Here is a 23,232-nt window from a genome sequence, read left to right on the forward strand (position 1 = left end):
CGCTTTATCACAGGAAAGTATTCTTAACAGGTTTATGAGTAAAAGTTAAAACTTCATCCTAAGATTTTTGAAGAATTAAAGAATGGTGAGAAAACAACTCAAACATAATGGGATTAACCAATAAAGTTACAGAAGGTGATTAATATTTCAGCATGACTCATTACATCATGGAAGGAAACGTCTTACCATGGATGCTGTTAAAAAAAAACAAATTTCCAACCATTTACTGTACGTGTTAATAGCGAGAGATTTAAAGATGCACGCTGAACAAGTTTCTGTTAGTTCTACTTGATAATCCTTAAAGAAATTGGAATAAAAGTATTATATAAACATAAATATAAATTTCCAACAATTGGAATTTATTTTTTGCAATTTCTATTTGGAGATTGTAGACTTATATTTGAATTTAAAAAAAAAGTTGACGTTTGGAGGAAAACCTATACAGACAAATGTAAAAAAAATCACCTTTAGTCTTTCTTTAAATTTAAAGAATATTATTTTACTTATGTTAATTCATGCATTTTTTAAAATATTTGCATTGCATTTTGTTGTCAATTCCACAAGATGCTAACTTCTACCGGAATATCTTTACTCATGCTGTTACTTGTTTCCTCTTCATATAGAGTTTGCAGAGTTTTTGCACTGTAAGGGGAAAAAGTTTACAGATTTTGATGAAGTGCGGCAGGAGATCGAGGCAGAGACGGATCGTGTCACTGGGCAGAATAAAGGCATTTCTCCAGTCCCTATTAACCTGCGTGTCTACTCCCCTAATGGTGAGATACTGTGTTAAATCAACGAGACTGACATTTCTAGCATCAGTTACTTATCTATGAAGAGCTAAAAACGGCAAAACAAGTGATTTTGTCCTTGAATTTGGTTATTAAGGCGACACATAAACGAACCGAACACAATATATTATAGTGGTGCTTGAAAGTTTGTGAACCCTTTAGAATTTTCTGTGTTTCTGCATAAATATGACCTAAAACATCATCAGATTTTCATACAAGTCCTAAAAGTAGATAAAGAGAACCCGGTTAAACAAATGACACAAAAATATTATACTTGGCCCTTTATTTATTGAGGAAAATGATCCAATATTACGTATCTGTGAGTGGCAAAAGTATGTGAACCTCAAGGATTAGCAGTTAATTTGAAGGTGAAATTAGAGTCAGGTGTTTTCAATCAATGGGATGACAATCAGGTGTGAGTGGGCACCCTGTTTTATTTAAAGAACAGGGATCTATCAAAGTCTGATCTTCACAACACGTTTGTGGAAGTGTATCATGGCACGAACAAAGGAGATTTCTGAGGACCTCAGAAAAAGCGTTGCTGATGCTCGTCAGGCTGGAAAAGGTTACAAAACCATCTCTAAAGCACGGGCGATTGCTCTAAGACAACGAGGGAGGCTCAGCCTCCTCTAAAAATGACGAACATCATGTAGGATGAATTGCGCTAGGCTTATGTTATAGCCGATCTTATAACATTGCTATTTCAGATCCAGAATCATAGAAATATATGTGCTCAACCCAACTACAGTGCGAAATCATTCCGTTATAACTTTCCCCAGTTCGCCTAATGTGTGCGTGAGTTTTTCCCCCTCGTGACAGCGCGATGCAGCCCAGCCTCAGTGGACTTCAATGGCATTTGGGAGCTATGCGGTTTTCAATATCAAAATGCAAGACGGTTATTGGACAAATACTGCGAAAACGCCCGCCCACGGACTCCCACGGACTCCCAGCCTCAGTGGACTTCAGTGGCATTTGGGAGCTATGCGCTTTTCAGTATCAAAATGCAAGACGGTTATTGGACAAATACTGCAAAAACGCCCGCCCACGGACTCCCACGGACTCCCAGCCTCAGTGGACTTCAATGGCATTTGGGAGCTCTGCGCTTTCAATATCAAAATGCAAGACGGTTATTGGACAAATACTGCGAAAACGCCCACCCACGGACTCCCAACCTCAGTGGACTTCAATGGCATTTGGGAGCTATGCGCTTTCAATATCAAAATGCAAGACGGTTATTGGACAAATACTGCAAAAACGCCCACCCACGGACTCCCAACCTCAGTGGACTTCAATGGCATTTGGGAGCTATGCGCTTTCAATATCAAAATGCAAGACGGTTATTGGACAAATACTGCGAAAACGCCCACCCACGGACTCCCAACCTCAGTGGACTTCAATGGCATTTGGGAGCTATGCGGTTTTCAATATCAAAATGCAAGACGGTTATTGGACAAATACTGCGAAAACGCCCGCCCACCGGACTCCCAGCCTCACAGTGGGAGGGACATGGCAAAGCTTTCCGCGAGACTGGTGATTGGTGAAAGCGGCCGGATATTTTCTTTGATTGACAGCTCGTTTCAAATCTAGACAGGCAGCGGTGAATTTCAGTTCAGTCCCATGCGGATTCGCAAGTGCTGTGGTGTATTGTAAGAGCTCAGCTTACATTTCGATTTCATTCATTACATACGGTTTCTACCAGCTTTTTTAGTCTGTATATATTTTCATTGTAAATAAAGTGTAAATATAGTGTTGTCAAGTTTGCTATCTTAGTTCCAGAAATTTCGTTTATTTGAGTGACTGAACTTGAACTTGAGGGGGCTAGTCAGCTAGCAAGAAAGCTGCGCACGGATGCCAAGCATTGCTGATTTAATTTTGGCGAAGCCATTTGCCAGTCTTCCTTTCGAGGAAAAAATTAAAATTAAAGAGCAGGGTAGACCAACGCCTCAAATTGACTTGGTGAAAAAGGTAGGGAATAATACGTGACCCACATCAACAACAGTAAATAGGCTACTTTAGTAATACGTCATGGATGGACCAAAAATATAGAATCTATTTAAAATGTTTATGCTGAGTATATTATATTGGAATATATATTTCTCTGGATATGAATTAAACACAGCTACAATTTGGAAAACATTTTTAAACAAAAACACAGCCGAGAACATTTCACACTACAGACCTGGATTAAAAGTGAAGGGTTATCAAAATTGTCAATAAAACATTTCTCAGTCAAAATAAGTAAAATATAGGGAAAGTGTCATTGAATGAAATGTGTGGCACCCAGCTCTATGTTTGGCTCCCCAAGGTCAGTGCTTGTGCCTATTCCAGAACACTCTGCTGTTACTGCTGAGGTTCCTGACAAAGAGCTGCTTTCAATAATGATCAATTTTTAAACAACATGCCACAATTTTAAAATATAAAATGTTAAAATATACCCCTCCCCCCCAACACCACCATCATGTATATTGGACAGTAGGCTAATGGGCCAAAAGAACCTGTTATTTCACAGTTTGTGACCCTGCCAACAATCAGCCAGATCAGAGGCAAGAGTATGGGCAAAATTGATGTGTTTTTTCTTTTTTCTTTTAAAATCTGGAAATATCGTAACCGACCAGCCTCCCCTGTTTGAAAGACTACCAGCCGCCACTGCTCTAAAGAGTTTGGACTCCACCAATCCACAGTCAGACAGATTGTGTACAAATGGAAGAAATTCAAGGCCATTGTTACCCACCCCAGGAGTGGTCGACCAACAAAGATCACTCCAAGAGCAAGGCGTGTAATAGTCAGAGAGGTCACAAAGGACCCCAGGGTAACTTCTAAGCAACTGAAGGCCTCTCTCACATTGGCTAATGTTAATGTTCATGAGTCCACCATCAGGAGGACACTGAACAACAATGGTGTGCATGGCAGGGTTGCAGAGAGAAAGCCACTGCTCTCCAAAAAGAACATTGCTGCTCGTCTGCAGTTTGCTAAAGATCACGTGGATGAGCCAGAAGGCTATTGGGAAAATGTTTTGTGGACGGATGAGACCAAAATAGAACTTTTTGGTTTAAATGAGAAGCATTATGTTTGGAGAAAGGAAAACACTGCATTCCAGCATCTTATCCCATCTGTGAAACATGGTGGTGGTAGTATCATGGTTTCGGCCTGTTTTGCTGCATCTGGGCCAGGACGGCTTGCCATCATTAATGGAACAATGAATTCTGAATTATACCAGCGAATTCGAAAGGAAAATGTCAGGACATTTGTCCATGAACTGAATCTCAAGAGAAGGTGGGTCATGCAGCAAGACAACGACCCTAAGCACACAAGTCGTTCTACCAAAGAATGGTTAAAGAAGAATAAAGTTAATGTTTTGGAATGGCCAAGTCAAAGTCCTGACCTTAATCCAATGGAAATGTTGTGGAAGGACCTGAAGCGAGCAGTTCATGTGAGGAAACCCACCAACATCCCAGAGTTGAAGCTGTTCTGTACGGAGGAATGGGCTAAAATTCCTCCAAGCCGGTGTGCAGGACTGATCAACAGTTACTGGAAACGTTTAGTTGCAGTTATTGCTGCACAAGGGGGTCACACCAGATACTGAAAGCAAAGGTTCACATACTTTTGCCACTCACAGATATGTAATATTGGATCATTTTCCTCAATAAATAAATGACCAAGTATAATATTTTTGTCTCATTTGTTTAACTGGGTTCTCTTTATCTACTTTTAGGACTTGCGTGAAAATGTGATGTTGTTTTAGGTCATATTTATGCAGAAATATTGAAAATTCTAAAGGGTTCACAAACTTTCAAGCACCACTGTACATTACACCAAGCAAGAGTTCAATGAAAAATTTCTAGATGAATGAAATGTGAAAAACAGAGCACATAGCTATTAGAATCTGTTTAATTAATATGCAAAAAAAAGGGAAGAGTTAGGAACTGACTTGTTTTGAAGCCTTAAATGTAGATATAAATGGATAAAAAGCATGATGTGTTAATGTTAAGTAAGCAACTGCTAATAGTAACTCCACATCATGTTGGGCCACGTGGTACTGAATTATTGCTGATCATTTTCCTAGAATAGCATGACCCAATGTGTTTTACTCCACTTTATATGTCATGGCAATAAAAATGAATCAAATGAGTCAAATAAGAACAATAAGAATCGTTTAAATGAACAAACTGACCCCAGTTAAACTATTCACATCTGAATCGATCTCTCTTTTCCATCAGTACTGAACCTGACTCTGGTGGATTTGCCGGGAATGACCAAAGTGCCGGTCGGCGACCAGCCTGCGGACATCGAGCACCAAATCAAAGACATGCTTATGCAATTTGTTACAAAGGAAAACTGCCTGCTGCTGGCTGTATCTCCCGCGAACTCCGACCTCGCCAACTCCGATGCTCTGAAGGTTGCCAAAGAAGTGGATCCTCAAGGTCTGTGCCATGCTTTTCCAAAAGATTAGTAATAATAGCAATAGATGCATATAAATTATGTATAAAAATATACAAACGAGGTGGGTGATAAATGAATAAATCGTCACTAATTTGCATGTTACGAAGGTCGCGGTTTCAACACAGCTGATAGTCAGCCTTTCTTGAATGTTATAGTTTGTCAAAATGTTATTTATAGAAATTATTTCAAAGCATGTTTTGCGTAGTTTTATGGCCAAACATGTTCAGTCATGCTTTTCCAAGAGATTAGTATTAAACATAGGTATACACCAATCAGTCATAACATTAAAACCATTGAGAGGTGAACTGAATAACATTTATTATCTCATTATAACGGGGGCGGCACGGTGGTGTAGTGGTTAGCGCTGTCGCCTCACAGCAAGAAGGTCCTGGGTTCGAGCCCCGGGGCCGGCGAGGGCCTTTCTGTGCGGAGTTTGCATGTTCTCCCCGTGTCCGCGTGGGTTTCCTCCGGGTGCTCCGGTTTCCCCCACAGTCGCAGGTTAGGTTAACTGGTGACTCTAAATTGACCGTAGGTGTGAGTGTGAATGGTTGTCTGTGTCTATGTGCCAGCCCTGTGATGACCTGGCGACTTGTCCAGGGTGTACCCCGCCTTTCGCCCATAGTCAGCTGGGATAGGCTCCAGCTTGCCTGCGACCCTGTAGAAGGATAAAGCGGCTAGAGATAATGAGATGAGATGAGATCTCATTATAACGGCATCTGTCAAGTGGTAGTATATTAGGCAGCAAGAGAACAGTCAGTTCTTTAAGTTGATATGTTGGAAGCAGGAAAAATGGGTAAGCATAACGATCTGAGCGACTTTGACAAGAGCCAAATTGTGATGGCTAGATGACTGGGTCATTTCTCCAAAATGGCACATCTTATGGGGTATTCCTGGTATGTAGTGGTTAGTACCTACCAAAAGTGTTCTAAGGAAGGGTCATCAGTATCGAAGGCTTACTGATTCGCATGGGACACAAAGGCTAGCCCATATAGTATCAGTCGAGATTTAGACCTCATCTTAGCACAGAGACAGCACTGGTTAAAGTAGCAAATGACCTACTGTTGGCATCTGATCAGGGCTGTGTCTCCCTGCTTGTATGTCGCTGGTCACTGGTTCACCAATTGCCCTTCAGATCCTTGGACCACTTTTGGTAGGTACTAACCACTGCATACCAGGAACGCCCCACAGCATGTGCCATTTTGGAGATGCTCAGACCCAGTCATCTTGCCGTTACAATTTGGACCTTGTCAAAGTCACTCAGATCCTTACGCTTGCCCATTTTTCCTGCTTCCAACACATCAACTTCAAGAACTGACTGTTCTCTTGCTGCCTAATATATCCCACCCTTTGACAGGCATTATTCACTTCTGTTAGGACTAGGACTGTTTTGGCCTCTAGAGGCCGCTGTTATTTCCTTTTCATGTCGTGTTTATTTTGGCCTCTAGAGGCCGCCACTGTTCCTGTGTTTTGTGTTTGTGTTAATTGCCTAATTATCTTCACCTGTGTCCTTAATTAGTTTGTCTATTTATGCCCCTGAGTTCAGTCCTCTTGTCACGGAGTCTTTGTGCTGTTATGTTTATCTCCAGTTTCCTTTGTACTGTGTTTTTTTGATCTTCTTAGCTTTTGTATTTTTGCACTTTGCTTTTCTTTTGGATTACACTCTTTGGTTTTTTTTTGTCTTTTGTTTTGCCCTGTATATAGTGTATATAGTTTAAATAAACCTTTTTGATTCTTTTTCTACTTCCGCCTCACGCCTCTGCATTTGAGTCATCCCCCTGGTGGCCTAGTGGGGGTTTGCTGGATCATCACACCAACGAACCAGCTTCGAATCCCAGCAATACCCTAACAGAAAGACTCCGTCATGACCGACTCAGCAGAGGCTGCTTCAACTGTCTACCCGGCCAACCTTCAGGGAATTATGGCAGCTTTGACACGCTTCGGAGCAACCATGGACGCTCATGGACGTACGCTCACCAGCCAACGTGAGGCCCTCGCTCGCCACGAGGAACTGCTTCAGCAAATTGGGAAAACCCTGGCACAGCTGACATCTCTGCCTGCATCTCCTGCTCCTGATCCAGTTCCTGCTCCTGATCCAGCTCCCACTCCTGCTCCAGTGCCTCCTGCAATGCTGCCTTCTTCACCTCGCGAACCCAGCCTTCCTGCACCACAGAGGTATGACGGCAAGCACAGTGAGTGCCGAGAGTTCCTTACCCAGTGTCAACTCACCTTTGAGCTTCAGCCTACCACCTACACTACGGATCGCCGCAAGATTGCCTTTGTGATCACCTTATTAGCTGGTAAGGCGCGAGCCTGGGCTACTGCTATCTGGCAAAGACAGGGACCTGAGTGCTTTGATTTCCAGCTGTTTTCTGAAGAGATGCTTCGGGTCTTCGATCAGGCAGACATCAGTACCGACGCAGCCCGAAAGCTCATGTCCATCCGGCAAGGAGGAAGCGTCGCAGATTACGCCATCTCGTTCCGAACACTCGCAGCAGTAAGTGGATGGAACGAGACTGCCCTGGTGTCAGCCTTCCACCATGGTCTGTCTGACCCCATCAAGGACGGTCTGGCCTCTATTGGATGCCCAAGTGACCTCGAAACCCTCATCTCACATGCTATTCGTCTGGACAACAGGATGAGAGAACGCCACCAAGCCTTGAGCCCCCCCAGCCTCCCTACCTCTACCTGGAGACCATCTACCTCCTTCAGTGACTGTCCAGAACCCATGCAAGTGGGTCGTACTCGCCTCTCCGCATCTGAGAGGGAGCGCAGAAGGAGGGACAAGTGCTGCATCTACTGTGGCAAACCTGGTCACTTCCGAGCATCATGTCCCGAACTCTTGGGAAAAGGACCGCCCCGTCCAGCCGAGGGAGGGTTGTGACGGGGCCTACCCTCTCTCCCGGACTCCCTGGCCAAGGAATCTACATCCCGGTCTCCATCTCCTGGGGTGAGTCTGTCCACTCTTGTCAAGCTTTGATAGACTCAGGGGCGGCTGGGAACTTTATGGATATTCACTTCGCCCAAAGCATCAATATTCCGACTGCACCTCTTGAAGTCCCACTGTCTGTGTCTGCCCTCGATGGCCAAGCGTTAGGTGATGGAAGAGTCACCCAAGTTACTTCTCCAGTTTTCCTCCAGTCTCAAGGTCACAAGGAAGAAATATCCCTGCACCTGATTCCTTCACCTGAGTTCCCAGTTATTCTAGGCCTTCCTTGGCTTACTCGCCACAACCCTCGCATAGACTGGGTAACAAGCCAGGTTGTGGAATGGGGCCCTGCATGCCATGCCTCTTGTCTGCTCTCTAGCTCTCCTGTGTCTCCTGCCGAGCCCCCTGATCTCACCGAGTTATCTCAAGTTCCCACAGAGTACTGGGATCTCAAGGAGGTATTCAGCAAGAGCAGGGCCGCCGTTCTTCCTCCGCACCGGGCCTACGACTGTGCCATCGACTTGCTCCCTGGGACTACCCCTCCTCGTGGCAGACTGTTTTCACTCTCTCAGCCAGAACGCAAGGCCATGGAGGAATACCTCAAAGATGCCCTGGTCTCTGGGTTTATTCGACCCTCCACTTCACCTGCTGGAGCCGGCTTCTTCTTTGTCGGCAAGAAGGATGGGGGGCTCCGACCATGTATTGATTACAGGGGCCTGAATAAGATCACTGTGCGCAACCGATATCCCCTTCCGCTGATGTCCACAGCTTTCGACCTGCTCCAAGGCGCCACCGTCTTCACCAAGTTGGACCTACGGAACGCATACCACCTCATCCGTATCCGACAGGGAGACGAGTGGAAGACTGCCTTTAACACCCCGTCTGGGCACTACGAATACCAGGTGATGCCCTTCGGACTCACCAACGCACCAGCTGTTTTTCAGGCCCTAATCAACGACGTCTTAAGGGACATGATTAACCTATACGTTTTTGTCTACCTCGATGACATCCTTATCTTTTCCAAGACCGTGCAGGAGCACCGCCACCATGTCCGCCAGGTTCTCCAGAGGCTGCTACAGAACAATCTGTTCGCCAAGGCCCAGAAATGCGAATTTCATGTTCCCGAGGTCTCCTTTCTGGGATTTATTGTACGGACAGGCCAACTCCAAATGGACCCTGCCAAGACCCTGGCCGTCCGGGATTGGCCTACTCCCAAGTCCGTTAAGGAGGTTCAGCGGTTCTTAGGATTCGCTAACTTCTACCGCAAGTTCATCAGGAACTTCAGTTCTGTGGCAGCACCCATGTCAGACCTCACCAAAGGGACAGGTGGATCTTATGGCTGGTCTCCTCAGGCAGAAAAGGCGTTCAAAGACCTCAAGGACCGCTTCTGCACGGCACCCATTCTGGTTCTCCCGGACACCTCCCAACCATTCATCGTGGAGGTGGACGCCTCGGACAGTGGTGTCGGCGCGGTGCTCTCTCAACGTTCGGAAGGAAAGCTGCACCCCTGCGCTTACTTCTCCCACCGCCTGAGTCCTGCTGAGTCCCGGTACGATGTGGGGGATCGAGAACTGCTAGCGGTCAAACTGGCCCTTGAGGAGTGGAGGCACTGGCTGGAGGGAGCACAACATCCATTCCTGGTTTGGACTGACCACAAGAACCTGGAGTACCTCCAGCAAGCCAAGAGACTGAACCCTCGACAGGCTAGGTGGGCCCTGTTTTTCAGTCGATTTGACTTCACCCTCTCATACCGCCCCGGCTCCAAGAACACCAAACCTGACGCACTGTCCAGACTGTTCTCTGCCACTAACAGGGAGAATGAAGTCGGGCCTATTATCCCTGTGTCCCGGATTGTGGCCCCTGTCCGCTGGGGTATTGAGGAGGCTGTCCGACGAGCCCAACGCCAGGACCCCGGTCCTGGGACGGGGCCACCAGGCCTCTTGTACGTCCCACATCAAGCCCGGGCCAAGGTTCTCCAGTGGGGTCACTCTTCCCCTCTCACCGCCCACCCGGGAGCTCGGAGGACCCTGGACTTCCTGAAAAGACGCTTCTGGTGGCCTAACATGGAGCAGGAAGTAAGGTCATTTGTCCTGTCCTGTGAGGTTTGCACCAGAACCAAGAACCCACGACAGCGTCCCCAGGGTCTCCTGCATCCTCTGACCATTCCCCGGCGTCCCTGGTCCCACGTGGCAGTCGACTTTATCACGGGTCTCCCTGAGTCACAAGGTAACACGGTCATTTTGGTCTTAGTTGACAGATTCTCCAAGGCCTGCCGCTTCATACCACTGTGCAAACTCCCCTCTGCTCTTGAAACTGCGAAACTTTTGTTTAATCATGTCTTCCGAGTCTTTGGTCTTCCACAGGACATCGTCTCAGACCGAGGGCCCCAGTTCTCCTCCCGAGTGTGGCACGGGTTCTGCAAGGTCATCGGAGCCACTGCCAGCCTCTCCTCTGGGTTTCACCCACAGTCCAATGGTCAGACGGAGAGGCTCAACCAGGACCTGGAAACCACCCTGCGAGGCCTGGCTATGGATAACCCGACATCGTGGAGCACCTGGCTGCCATGGGCGGAGTACGCCCACAACACCCTGCAGTCATCAGCCACCAAGCTGTCGCCATTCCAGTGCCAATTCGGGTTCCAGCCACCTCTGTTCCCGGACCAGGAGGAGGACGCGGGGGTGCCCTCGGTCAACCAATATGTGAGACGGTGTCGCAAGACCTGGAGCAAGGTCAGGAAGACCCTCATACAGACCTCCAGAACCAACCAGACTCAGGCCAACCGCCATAGAAGACCTGCACACGCTTTCCGCCCTGGGCAGCGTGTTTGGCTGTCCACTAAGGACCTTCCACTGCGGGTGGAGAACCGCAAGCTTGCTCCTCGCTACATTGGCCCCTTCAAGGTGGTGCGCAGGGTGAACCCTGTCTCCTACCGGCTCCAGTTGCCCCGGACTCTGAGGATCAACCCCACTTTCCATGTTTCCCTGTTACGGCCCGTACTGACGTCTACGTATGCCCCTGCCCCTAGGAACCCCCCACCCCCCCGCATCTTCCAGGGGCAGACTGTGTTCACTGTGAATCGCCTGCTTGACTCCCGCCGGGTCCGCGGCGGGTTGCAATATCTGGTGGACTGGGAGGGCTATGGTCCTGAGGAGCGCTGCTGGGTTCCTGCTCGGGATGTCCTTGATAAAGAACTATGTCGGGACTTCCATTCGGCCCATCCGGATCGCCCTGGGAACGTCAGGAGACGCTCCTAGAGGGGGGGGTCCTGTTAGGACTAGGACTGTTTTGGCCTCTAGAGGCCGCTGTTATTTCCTTTTCATGTCGTGTTTATTTTGGCCTCTAGAGGCCGCCACTGTTCCTGTGTTTTGTGTTTGTGTTAATTGCCTAATTATCTTCACCTGTGTCCTTAATTAGTTTGTCTATTTATACCCCTGAGTTCAGTCCTCTTGTCACGGAGTCTTTGTGCTGTTATGTTTATCTCCAGTTTCCTTTGTACTGTGTTTTTTTGATCTTCTTAGCTTTTGTATTTTTGCACTTTGCTTTTCTTTTGGATTACACTCTTTGGTTTTTTTTTGTCTTTTGTTTTGCCCTGTATATAGTGTATATAGTTTAAATAAACCTTTTTGATTCTTTTTCTACTTCCGCCTCACGCCTCTGCATTTGAGTCATCCCCCTGGTGGCCTAGTGGGGGTTTGCTGGATCATCACACCAACGAACCAGCTTCGAATCCCAGCAATACCCTAACAACTTCTTCACCTGTCAGTGTTTTAATATTATGGCTGATCAGTGTATACTGTACATCTTATATTTAATGCATAAAACTGCAAATTCTCACTATGGTTCTTAAAATGTTTAGTAGCATTTTAAAATTCTGAATGTATCAGTCATGCTTTTGAAGTCATTTCACATATTTGTATGTGTGTGTGTGTGGGGGGGGTTGAGCAGGTCTGCGCACGATCGGTGTGATCACCAAACTGGATCTGATGGATGAAGGAACGGACGCTCGAGATATTCTGGAAAACAAGCTGTTACCACTGCGCCGAGGTGAGAGTTTCAAAACAAGCTTGTTAAAAGAAAGCTATACTTTCAAACACAATAAATATGTTTATATTCTTATCTTTATGATGTGTTTAGTCATCTCATCTCGTTATCTCTAGCCACTTTATCCTTCTACAGGGTTGTAGGCAAGCTGGAGCCTATCCCAGCTGACTACAGGCGAAAGGCGGGGTACACCCTGGACAAGTCGCCAAGTCATCACAGGGCTGACACATAGACACAGACAACCATTCACACTCACATTCACACCTACGCTCAATTTAGAGTCACCAGTTAACCTAACCTGCATGTCTTTGGACTGTGGGGGAAACCGGAGCACCCAGAGGAAACCCACGCGGACACGGGGAGAACATGCAAACTCCACACAGAAAGGCCCTCGCCGGCCATGGGGCTCGAACCCGGACCTTCTTGCTGTGAGGCGACAGCGCTAACCACTACACCACCGGTGTTTAGTCATTTTCATGCTAATATGTCAGTTGGTGCTGTATTTTTGTTATTCCCACGAGACGTTAGTAGTTGTTTGTCAGCCTGATGTCACAGACGGACTCTGCTATTGCTAGCTGAAATTTGAAAGCCATTGTTATTGAAAGCTTTGGAAGTTTTTAGAAGAGTGTACAGGTGAGGAGGTTAGAGAGCTGGACAGGCTAAAGGATGAAAGCACTGCTGCATCACTCTCTTTACAACCCCGATTCCAAAAAAGTTGGGACAAAGTACAAATTATAAATAAAAACGGAATGCAATGATGTGGAAGTTTCAAAATTCCATATTTTATTCAGAACAGAACATAGATGACATATCAAATGTTTAAACTGAGAAAATGTATCATTTAAAGAGAAAAATTAGGTGATTTTAAATTTCATAACGACAACACATCTCAAAAAAGTTGGGACAAGGCCATGTTTACCACTGTGAGACATCCCCTTTTCTCTTTACAACAGTCTGTAAACGTCTGGGGACTGAGGAGACAAGTTGCTCAAGTTTAGGGATAGGAATGTTAACCCATTCTTGTCTAATGTAGGATTCTAGTTGCTCAACTGTCTTAGGTCTTTTTTGTCGTATCTTCCGTTTTATGATGCGCCAAATGTTTTCTATGGGTGAAAGATCTGGACTGCAGGCTGGCCAGTTCAGTACCCGGACCCTTCTTCTACGCAGCCATGATGCTGTAATTGATGCAGTATGTGGTTTGGCATTGTCATGTTGGAAAATGCAAGGTCTTCCCTGAAAGAGACGTCGTCTGGATGGGAGCATATGTTGCTCTAGAACCTGGATATACCTTTCAGCATTGATGGTGTCTTTCCAGATGTGTAAGCTGCCCATGCCACACGCACTAATGCAACCCCATACCATCAGAGATGCAGGTTTCTGAACTGAGCGCCGATAACAACTTGGGTCGTCCTTCTCCTCTTTAGTCCGAATGACACGGCATCCCTGATTTCCATAAAGAACTTCAAATTTTGATTCGTCTGACCACAGAACAGTTTTCCACTTTGCCACAGTCCATTTTAAATGAGCCTTGGCCCAGAGAAGACGTCTGCGCTTCTGGATCATGTTTAGATACGGTTTCTTCTTTGAACTATAGAGTTTTAGCTGGCAACGGCGGATGGCACGGTGAATTGTGTTCACAGATAATGTTCTCTGGAAATATTCCTGAGCCCATTTTGTGATCTCCAATACAGAAGCATGCCTGTATGTGATGCAGTGCCGTCTAAGGGCCCGAAGATCACGGGCACCCAGTATGGTTTTCCGGCCTTGACCCTTACGCACAGAGATTCTTCAAGATTCTCTGAATCTTTTGATGATATTATGCACTGTAGATGATGAGATGTTCAAACTCTTTGCAATTTTACCCTGTCGAACTCCTTTCTGATATTGCGCCACTATTTGTCGGCGCAGAATTAGGGGGATTGGTGATCCTCTTCCCATCTTTACTTCTGAGAGCCGCTGCCACTCCAAGATGCTTTTTTATACCCAGTCATGTTAATGACCTATTGCCAATTGACCTAATGAGTTGCAATTTGGTCCTCCAGCTGTTCCTTTTTTGTACCTTTAACTTTTCCAGCCTCTTATTGGCCCTGTCCCAACTTTTTTGAGATGTGTTGCTGTCATGAAATTTCAAAATGTCTCACTTTCGACAATTGATATGTTGTCTATGTTCTATTGTGAATACAATATCAGTTTTTGAGACTTGTAAATTATTGCATTCCGTTTTTATTTATAATTTGTACTTTGTCCCAACTTTTTTGGAATCGGGGTTGTAGTTAGTGATGATGGAGCCAGAGTTAAGACCAACATCGACCAACATCTCAACAAAAAAGTTTAAACCATGTTCGATTCATTCTCTATATGAAGTGATAAATTATATTTAGTTTTCTTAGAGATGTAGAAAAAAACGGGTGGCACGGTGGTGTAGTGGTTAGCGCTGTCGCCTCACAGCAAGAAGGTCCGGGTTCGAGCCCCGTGGCCGGCGAGGGCCTTTCTGTGCGGAGTTTGCATGTTCTCCCCGTGTCCGCGTGGGTTTCCTCCGGGTGCTCCGGTTTCCCCCACAGTCCAAAGACATGCGGGTTAGGTTAACTGGTGACTCTAAATTGAGCGTAGGTGTGAATGTGAGTGTGAATGGTTGTCTGTGTCTATGTGTCAGCCCTGTGATGACCTGGCGACTTGTCCAGGGTGTACCCCGCCTTTCGCCCGTAGTCAGCTGGGATAGGCTCCAGCTTGCCTGCGACCCTGTAGAACAGGATAAAGCGGCTAGAGATAATGAGATGAGATGAGATGAGATGAGATGAGATGAGATGAGATGAGAGATGTAAAAAAAACCTAGACTGTTATATTCTGACCTCAGGGCTTTCCTCTTGTTATTAGTATGTTGTTCCAAGTAAGTTGGCGCCTCTCAATGTTGCCCTCTAGTGGTTACAAGCTGTGAAACTCACTGCACCACTTGAAGGCTGGGGAAGGGAAGGGAGAAAGGGAAAGAAGGAAAATGAGCATTTGAGAGAGAGAGAGAGAGAGAGAGAGAGAGAGAGCGCCCATGGGTAAAATGAAAAAAAAAAGCAAACAATGTCTTGATTTCAGCGACACATCTGGAAAAAACCTCTGTTCCTTTCTTTGCTTAGCAATAAAACATATTTATGGGAAACCCTTGAATGCATTATGCTGACGTTCCAGTTTTCCACTTGGTTTCGGGCAGCGCTGAGATGTTTTCTAAATTTATTTCCATCATACACTGTCTTTACCTTCTCAGCATCTGTGACTCACTTGTGTAACATGCAAAACCACAACGCGCAAAGCATATTTTTTTATGATTACAAGCTAAAGGGTCTATTTCAGGGGAGAAATGCTTGATCAACATTAAATGCAACAGGAAATGTGTGTGCTTGTCTTCCAGTACACTTTTTTGAATCATTCTTTCAGTAATAATGTGTGAAAAGGTTAATATTATTGTGTTCCCGTGTCTCCATTAGGCTACATCGGTGTAGTGAACCGCAGTCAGAAAGACATCGATGGGAAGAAGGACATCACTGCTGCTATGGCTGCTGAGAGGAAGTTCTTCCTGTCACACCCTGCATACAGACACCTGGCAGACCGTATGGGAACACCGTACCTGCAGAAAGTGCTCAACCAGGTGAGAGGATGGGAGGAAGATCGAGTCTCCAGGACTGGGACGACACCACAATATCACATTTTTTCCATATTAGTGACTCTGTACTGACATATTAAAGTCATTAATTATGTAGTTAATGTCATCTGCAAGTACTCCATTATTACATTTATGGCATTTGGTAGGCGGCCAAATCCAGAGCAACTTAAAGAAGTGCTTTGAAGTCTGTATGAATAAATGCATCCTTATACTGGTTCACTAAATCAGAGATCAAGAGTACTAACAGTCTATAAACCCTGTAGACTGTGTTCTTTAAAAAACACACGAGACATGGATTTTTTTTTTAAACGACAAAGTGCTTATTTGACATACTTCATGATTATTACTGCTTACGTTTTGTGGTCACAAATTTTGCTGTAAAAGTGTGATCATTTTCACACGTTACGTAATATCTAATCTAATCTCATGCACAATATGTTGCAGAAAATGCTTATTTACAGAAATACTACAATACATATTTACTGTGGGCGGCACGGTGGTGTAGTGGTTAGCGCTGTCGCCTCACAGCAAGAAGGTCGTGGGTTCGAGCCCCGTGGCCGGCGAGGGCCTTTCTGTGCAGCGTTTGCATGTTGTCCACGTGGGTTTCCTCCGGGTGCTCCGGTTTCCCCCACAGTCCAAAGACATGCAGGTTAGGTTAACTGAAAAAACACAACCTGCCGTCTACTTCTCGCTCTGAGCAGGTCACCGTGGCGGTGGTGGCGGTGGCTCTAAATTGACCGTAGGTGTGAATGTGAGTGTGAATGGTTGTCTGTGTCTATGTGTCAGCCCTGTGATGACCTGGCGACTTGTCCAGGGTGTACCCTGCCTTTCGCCCGTAGTCAGCTGGGATAGGCTCCAGCTTGCCTGCGACCCTGTAGAGCAGGATAAAGCGGCTACAGATAATGAGATGAGATATTTACTGTACAATAAAGTGGTACCAATATATTAGAAATAGGCAATCGGTAATAAAGTGACTTTTAAAGGGAAATATAGACACAAGTAGGTTCTAAATAGATAAGTATGTAGTACATTTAGTGAGTATGTAAGTAAGCAAATATGGAAATAAGGATGCAAGGCATCAAATAAGTAAGTATGTAAGTAATTGAATAATTAAGTATGTAAGTCAGTAAATAAGTAAGGTAAGTCGAGAAGTAAATAAATAAATAAGTAAAAGCAAGTAAATAGCTATGTAAACGAGAGCATCAATTACGGTGTAGCTCACTCCGGCCCCGTCTAGTCCAGAAGGAACGATCTAAAGTGGAACACCTTGCGCAATAAATGTTGCAAGCTATATACACTATATACAAGCTATATATAGAAGCGATATCCACCCTAGGAATCCCGACCTGTTTGCCAGAAAGAATCCAAAACAGCAAGGAATTGACCGTGAAGAAGCGATTTTTGTTGACCTGCTCATTAAGGTTTAATTAGTCCATAACTTTATTAATAATTGTAATGAAACAAATCTGGGTAGAAGTTATATGCACCCTAGGTACCCCTACCTTCATGCCAAAAAGAATCAAAATCGGTGAAGAATTGAGGGAGAAGAAGCAGTTTGTGTGGAAACTGCTTGTTAGGGATTGATTAATTACTCCATATCTTCATTATTAATTGCAATTATGCAAATTTGTGTAGAAGCTATATACACCCCAGGCAGACCTACCTTCCTGCCAAAAATAATAAAAATCAGTGAAGAATTGAGAGAGAAGAAGCGATTTTCATGAAATGTGGATGACGCCGGATGGACGACGGACAACACTTGATGGTATAAACTCATCACCTGTCGGCCGGATGAGCTAATAAGAAAGTATATAAGTATGTATATGAGTAAGTGAGTAGGTAAGTAAGTAAGGGAATAAATGAGTAATTAGATAAGTAAACGGGTATGCAAGAAAGAACATTAACATGCAAGCAAACAAACAAATAAACAAGTGCTTCCAGGAAGCCGAGACCTCAAAGTATTTAGTTGTAATTGGTCAGAGAGTTAATACATTTGAACAGGAACCTTGTGACTGAATTCATAATAAACATCTAATAATACCCAATTAGCTAACCTTAACTTAACTTTCACTAATCACACCACAGTCAGTTATGTTTCATCAATTAAGAGAAGAAAATAAATTATGTAACCCGAGCTTGTTTAACCATCACCTTTTTTCACAGCAACTGACCAATCATATCCGAGATACATTACCAGGACTGCGCAGTAAGCTCCAGAGCCAGCTGCTGTCCATCGAGAAAGAGGTGGAGGAGTACAAGAACTTTCGCCCGGATGACCCGTCTCGCAAGACCAAGGCCTTGTTACAGTCAGTAGCTCAGCTGTATAGATCTACTCCAACATGCAGAGGATATACAGATACTACTTTACTGCAACAATGCAAAAATATGAGTCTAGATTTGATTTCTAATGACATAAGAAAGAAACATTGACAGGAACCAAAAGAAAATGGTTCCTAACTATAAGGGTTCCTCATGATGAGGTGCCTAACAGTAAAAGAGTGACACAGAGAACTTTGGGAGGTTATGGGCCAAGGCTGGAAATGACTTGTATGAGAATGAGTAGTTTATTTAGTAATCTTCTGTGAAAATAGTATATTCCAAGGACTGTAGTTCTTCTTCTGTATACATTTAAAACATCTGCACAATCTTCACATCTTCTTCACATCACTGACTTGTCTCTCCAGGATGGTGCAGCAGTTCTCTGTGGATTTTGAGAAGCGTATCGAAGGCTCGGGTGATCAGATCGAGACCTATGAGCTCTCAGGAGGAGCGAGGATCAACCGCATCTTCCACGAACGCTTCCCTTTCGAACTGGTCAAGGTGTGTGAAGATCACATGCAACCATAAATGCACTTTCCATATTTAATGAGCACTGTTCATTCATTTGATGTCATTTTCAGTATTATTTTTATTGTGGGTGGCACGGTGGTGTAGTGGTTAGCGCTGTCGCCTCATAGCAAGAAGGTCCGGGTTCGAGCCCCAGGGCCGGCGAGGGCCTTTCTGTGTGGAGTTTGCATGTTCTCCCCGTGTCCGTGTGGGTTTCCTCCGGGTGCTCCGGTTTCCCCCACAGTCCAAAGACATGCAGGTTAGGTTAACTGGTGGCTCTAAATTGACCGTAGGTGTGAATGTGAGTGTGAATGGTTGTCTGTGTCTATGTGTCAGCCCTGTGATGACCTGGCGACTTGTCCAGGGTGTACCCCGCCTCTCGCCCGTAGTCAGCTGGGATAGGCTCCAGCTTGCCTGCGACCCTGTAGAACAGGATAAAGCGGCTACAGATAATGAGATGAGATGAGATTTTTATTGTGATGATTCCCAAAACAATCTTAGCCTACATTTTACAACTACAGATGTCTGTTTACATAGCAGAGCAAAAAAAACCCTTCAGCCTTACTATAAAGCAGTGCTCTGGAGGAGCATCGTGGGTCATGCTGCTATCACTTAGCGACCAAAGAATGAGTCACGGCCCAAACTCGCGCCTCCCTCGGGCCATGACTAAAGGCTTTATGAGTAAAACATTCGTCTCCCGCTTACTGGAAAAAAAAAAACTACACACACGCACGCTCACACGCATAAATGTACAATAAAACACTCTGTCTGAAGTGGCGAAACAGGAAGTGGTCAAGAGTCAAGAGTGAGAAAAGGATTCTTGGACGCTGCTCTTATTGCTGGCTGAAACAATGCTGGATCTAATTATTACTATTTTATTACTTATGATAAATGTGTGTTGAAATTTACTGGTGTGATTAGTCAAGTGTCCTTTTTCTTCAGTTCAGTTCGTGCTTGGATTAAAGTGATTAGTAATAAGATTATAGTATTGAGCTCCCTTTGTGATAATTTCTGTAACAGGGAAAATGATGATTTACTCCAAAGGAAAAGTATAATATTTAGTAGTTTAATTTCTGAATGAAAATGGAATTGATCGGTTCAGACATTATTCAGACACGAGGACTAAGCAGTGACGCTTCGAATCTAAAGAAGCTAAAAATTAAGGTCAAGTTGACAGGAACTTCTATACAAATCTATAAATAAATAAATGCACAAACCTTAACATAGTTGCTTCAAACAACAATATTAAGCTACGTAATATTTTTTACGGTAAACTATTAAGGATAGCATACAGTGGCATGCAAAAGTTTGGGCACCCTTACTGAAAATGTCTGTTACTGAGAATAGTTAAGTGAGCAGAAGATGAACTGATCACCAAAAGGCATAAAGGTAAAGACGACACATTTCTTTTCAGCGTTTTCTGCAATATTTGTGTATTATTTTTTGTTTTGTACAATTGGAGAGTGAAAAAAGAAAAGGAACACCATGCGAAAGTTTGGGCACCCCAATACATTTGAGTTCTCAGGTAACTTTTACCAAGGTTCCAGACCTTAATTAGCTTATTGAGCTGTGGCTTGTTCCAATTCTTCGTTAGGAAAGGTCAGATGATGCAGATTTCAAAGCTGTATAAATTCTCTGACTCCTCAAACTTGTCCCTAAAATCAACAGCCATGGGCTCCTCTAAGCAACTCCTTCGCATTCTGAATAATAAAATAATTGATGCTCACAAAGCAGGAGAAGGCTACAAGAACGTAGCAAAGTGTTTTCAGGTAGCTGTTTCCTCAGATTGTAATGTTATTAAGAAATGGCAGTTAACAGAAACAGTGGAGATCAAGGTGAGGTCTGGAAGATGAAGAAAACTTTCTGAAAGAACTGCTCATTGGATTGCTAGAAAGGCAAATAAAAACCCCTGTTTGACTGCAAAAGACCTTCAGAAAGATTTAGCAGACCCTGGAGTGGTGGTGCACTGCTCTACTATGCAGCGACACCTGAACAAATATGACCTTCATGGAAGAGTCATCAGAAGAAAACTGTTCCTGCATCCTAGCCACAAAATTCAGCGTCTGAAGTTTGCAAATGAACATCTAAATAAGCCTGATGCATTTTGGAAACAAGTCCTGTGGACTGATGAAATCAAAATAGAACTTTTTGGCCACAATGTGCAAAGGTATGTTTGGAGAAAAAAGGGTGCCAAATTCCAGGAAAAGAATACCTCTCCAACTCTGAAGCATGGGTGTGGATCGATCATGCTTTGGGGTTGTGTTGCAGCCAGTGGCACAGGGCACATTTCACTGGTCAAGGGAAGCATGGATTCGAATAAATACCAGCAAACTCTGGAAGCAAACATCACACCATCTGTAAAAAAGTTGAAGTTAAAAAGAGGACGGGTCCTACAACAAGACGATGATCCAAAACACACCTCAAAATCTACAATGGAATACCTCAAGAGGCCCAAGCTGAAGGTTTTGCCCGGGCCCTCACAGTCCCCTGATCTAAACATCATTGAAAATCCGTGGATAGATCTCAAAAGAGCAGTGCATGCAAGACAGACCAAGAAACTTGTAGAACTGGAAGCCTTTTGCAAGGACGAATGTAAGAACTGAAAGATTATTAGCTGGCTACAAAAAGTGTTTACAAGCTGTGATACTTGCCAAAGGGGGTGTTACTAAGTACTGACCATGCAGGATGCCCAAACTTTTGCTTCAGGCCCTTTTCCTTTTTTGTCATTTTGAAACTGTAAAAGATGAAAATAAAAAATTGTTTTTGCTTTAATTGTAAAGGGAATGAGTCGTCTTTAATTTTATGCCTTTTGTCAATCATTTCATCTTCAACTTGCTTAACTGTTCACAGTAACAGCAATTTTGACCGGGGGTGCCCAAACTTTTGAAAACCACCGTATATTCATTTATTTAAGTTTCAATGTTGAGATTTCCTGTACAATTATCTCATCTCATTATCATTATCTCTAGCCGCTTTATCCTTCTACAGGGTCGCAGGCAAGCTGGAGCCTATCCCAGCTGACTACGGGCGAAAGGCGGGGTACACCCTGGACAAGTCGCCAGGTCATCACAGGGCTGACACATAGACACAGACAACCATTCACACTCACATTCACACCTACGGTCAATTTAGAGTCACCAGTTAACCTAACCTGCATGTCTTTGGACTGTGGGGGAAACCGGAGCACCCGGAGGAAACCCACGCGGACACGGGGAGAACATGCAAACTCCACACAGAAAGGCCTTCGCCGGCCCCGGGGCTCGAACCCAGGACCTTCTTGCTGTGAGGCGACAGCGCTAACCACTACACCACCGTGCCACCCCTGTACAATTATGCCTTCTGCAATTACTTAGGTAGGCGGAGTCTAGGAGGTGTCATTATACCAAATTTTAATAAGGAAAAAATTACTCTGATTGTCCAAAATGTCCATCCGCACAACATTACAATTTTTAGCTGTGATGTTTAGGTTCTTGATACATTTTTGGGTGAGACAGACTTCCAATACATTCTCAGCTACATTAACCTTAAGTTAAAGGTTCTGATTGCAAAGTTGAATTCTGGGCAAAATGTTCTCTTTCTATTGCTGTTGGAGTTTTGAGATGTTTCACTGCTGCGCGCGCGCACACACACACACACACACACACACACACACACACACACACACACACACCATGTATCCTGTGCGTAAATGTTCTGCTGAGATAAAAAGCGTCTCACATTTTACGATTTTGGAGATTGCCGAAGGAAGTGAGCAATGATATCACGTGACCACCGTGGGGCGTGTTTGACTTACTTTTAACAGAAACAAGTTGGCGTAGGCAAACATGGCGGGCTCGGTTCTTCCGCCAGCGGAAAAGAAAAGGAAAGCCTGCCTAGTGAGTGCAAGTGCAAGATAGAGCAAGGTTAAATGATTTCGGTTTTTTGGACAGATAACTAAATCAGGGGGCGGCACGGTGGTGTAGTGGCTAGCGCTGTCGCCTCACAGCAAGAAGGTCTGGGTTCGAGCCCCGTGGCCGGCGAGGGCCTTTCTGTGCGGAGTTTGCATGTTCTCCCCGTGTCCGCGTGGGTTTCCTCCGGGTGCTCCGGTTTCCCCCACAGTCCAAAGACATGCAGGTTAGGTTAACTGGTGACTCTAAATTGACCGTAGGTGTGAATGTGAGTGTGAATGGTTGTCTGTGTCTATGTGTCAGCCCTGTGATGACCTGGGGACTTGTCCAGGGTGTACCCCGCCTTTCGCCCGTAGTCGGCTGGGATAGGCTCCAGCTTGCCTGCGACCCTGTAGAACAGGATGAAGCGGCTTGAGATAATGAGATGAGATGAGATAACTAAATCATTCTAGCTAGTGCTTAGCTATCTTAGCCTTAGAAATGCATGGGCTCGATGCCACTCTACGGTAGCAAGTATGGAGTTATACACCTAATGTTTTGACCTTACAGAGAAAGAAACGATAACACAAAAGCAGGAACAGAGAAAAGATATATTCGTCTTTTGTTTCATGGAGCTATTCGCAAATGTCAACCACAAATTACATCCCTGTGACTCAAAACTCTCCGAGGTCGATG

At 44.8% G+C, this 23,232-nt stretch overlaps 1 protein-coding gene across 2 annotated transcripts in view; it reads left to right on the forward strand.

Moving 5' to 3' along the window:
- Nucleotides 1-23,232, forward strand: part of dnm1a (dynamin 1a) — a 126,671-nt gene that overhangs the window by 32,248 nt on the left and 71,191 nt on the right. For both annotated transcript variants that reach the window (XM_060912826.1, XM_060912827.1), the window contains exons 3-8: nt 624-773; nt 5,006-5,209; nt 12,100-12,198; nt 15,669-15,829; nt 18,008-18,150; nt 18,529-18,664. In XM_060912826.1, the coding sequence (XP_060768809.1) occupies nt 624-773; nt 5,006-5,209; nt 12,100-12,198; nt 15,669-15,829; nt 18,008-18,150; nt 18,529-18,664 (893 nt within the window). The remainder of the gene's footprint in view (nt 1-623; nt 774-5,005; nt 5,210-12,099; nt 12,199-15,668; nt 15,830-18,007; nt 18,151-18,528; nt 18,665-23,232) is intronic.

The sequence above is a fragment of the Neoarius graeffei genome, chromosome 28 (genome assembly GCF_027579695.1).
Source record: "Neoarius graeffei isolate fNeoGra1 chromosome 28, fNeoGra1.pri, whole genome shotgun sequence".
Taxonomy (NCBI): domain Eukaryota; kingdom Metazoa; phylum Chordata; class Actinopteri; order Siluriformes; family Ariidae; genus Neoarius; species Neoarius graeffei.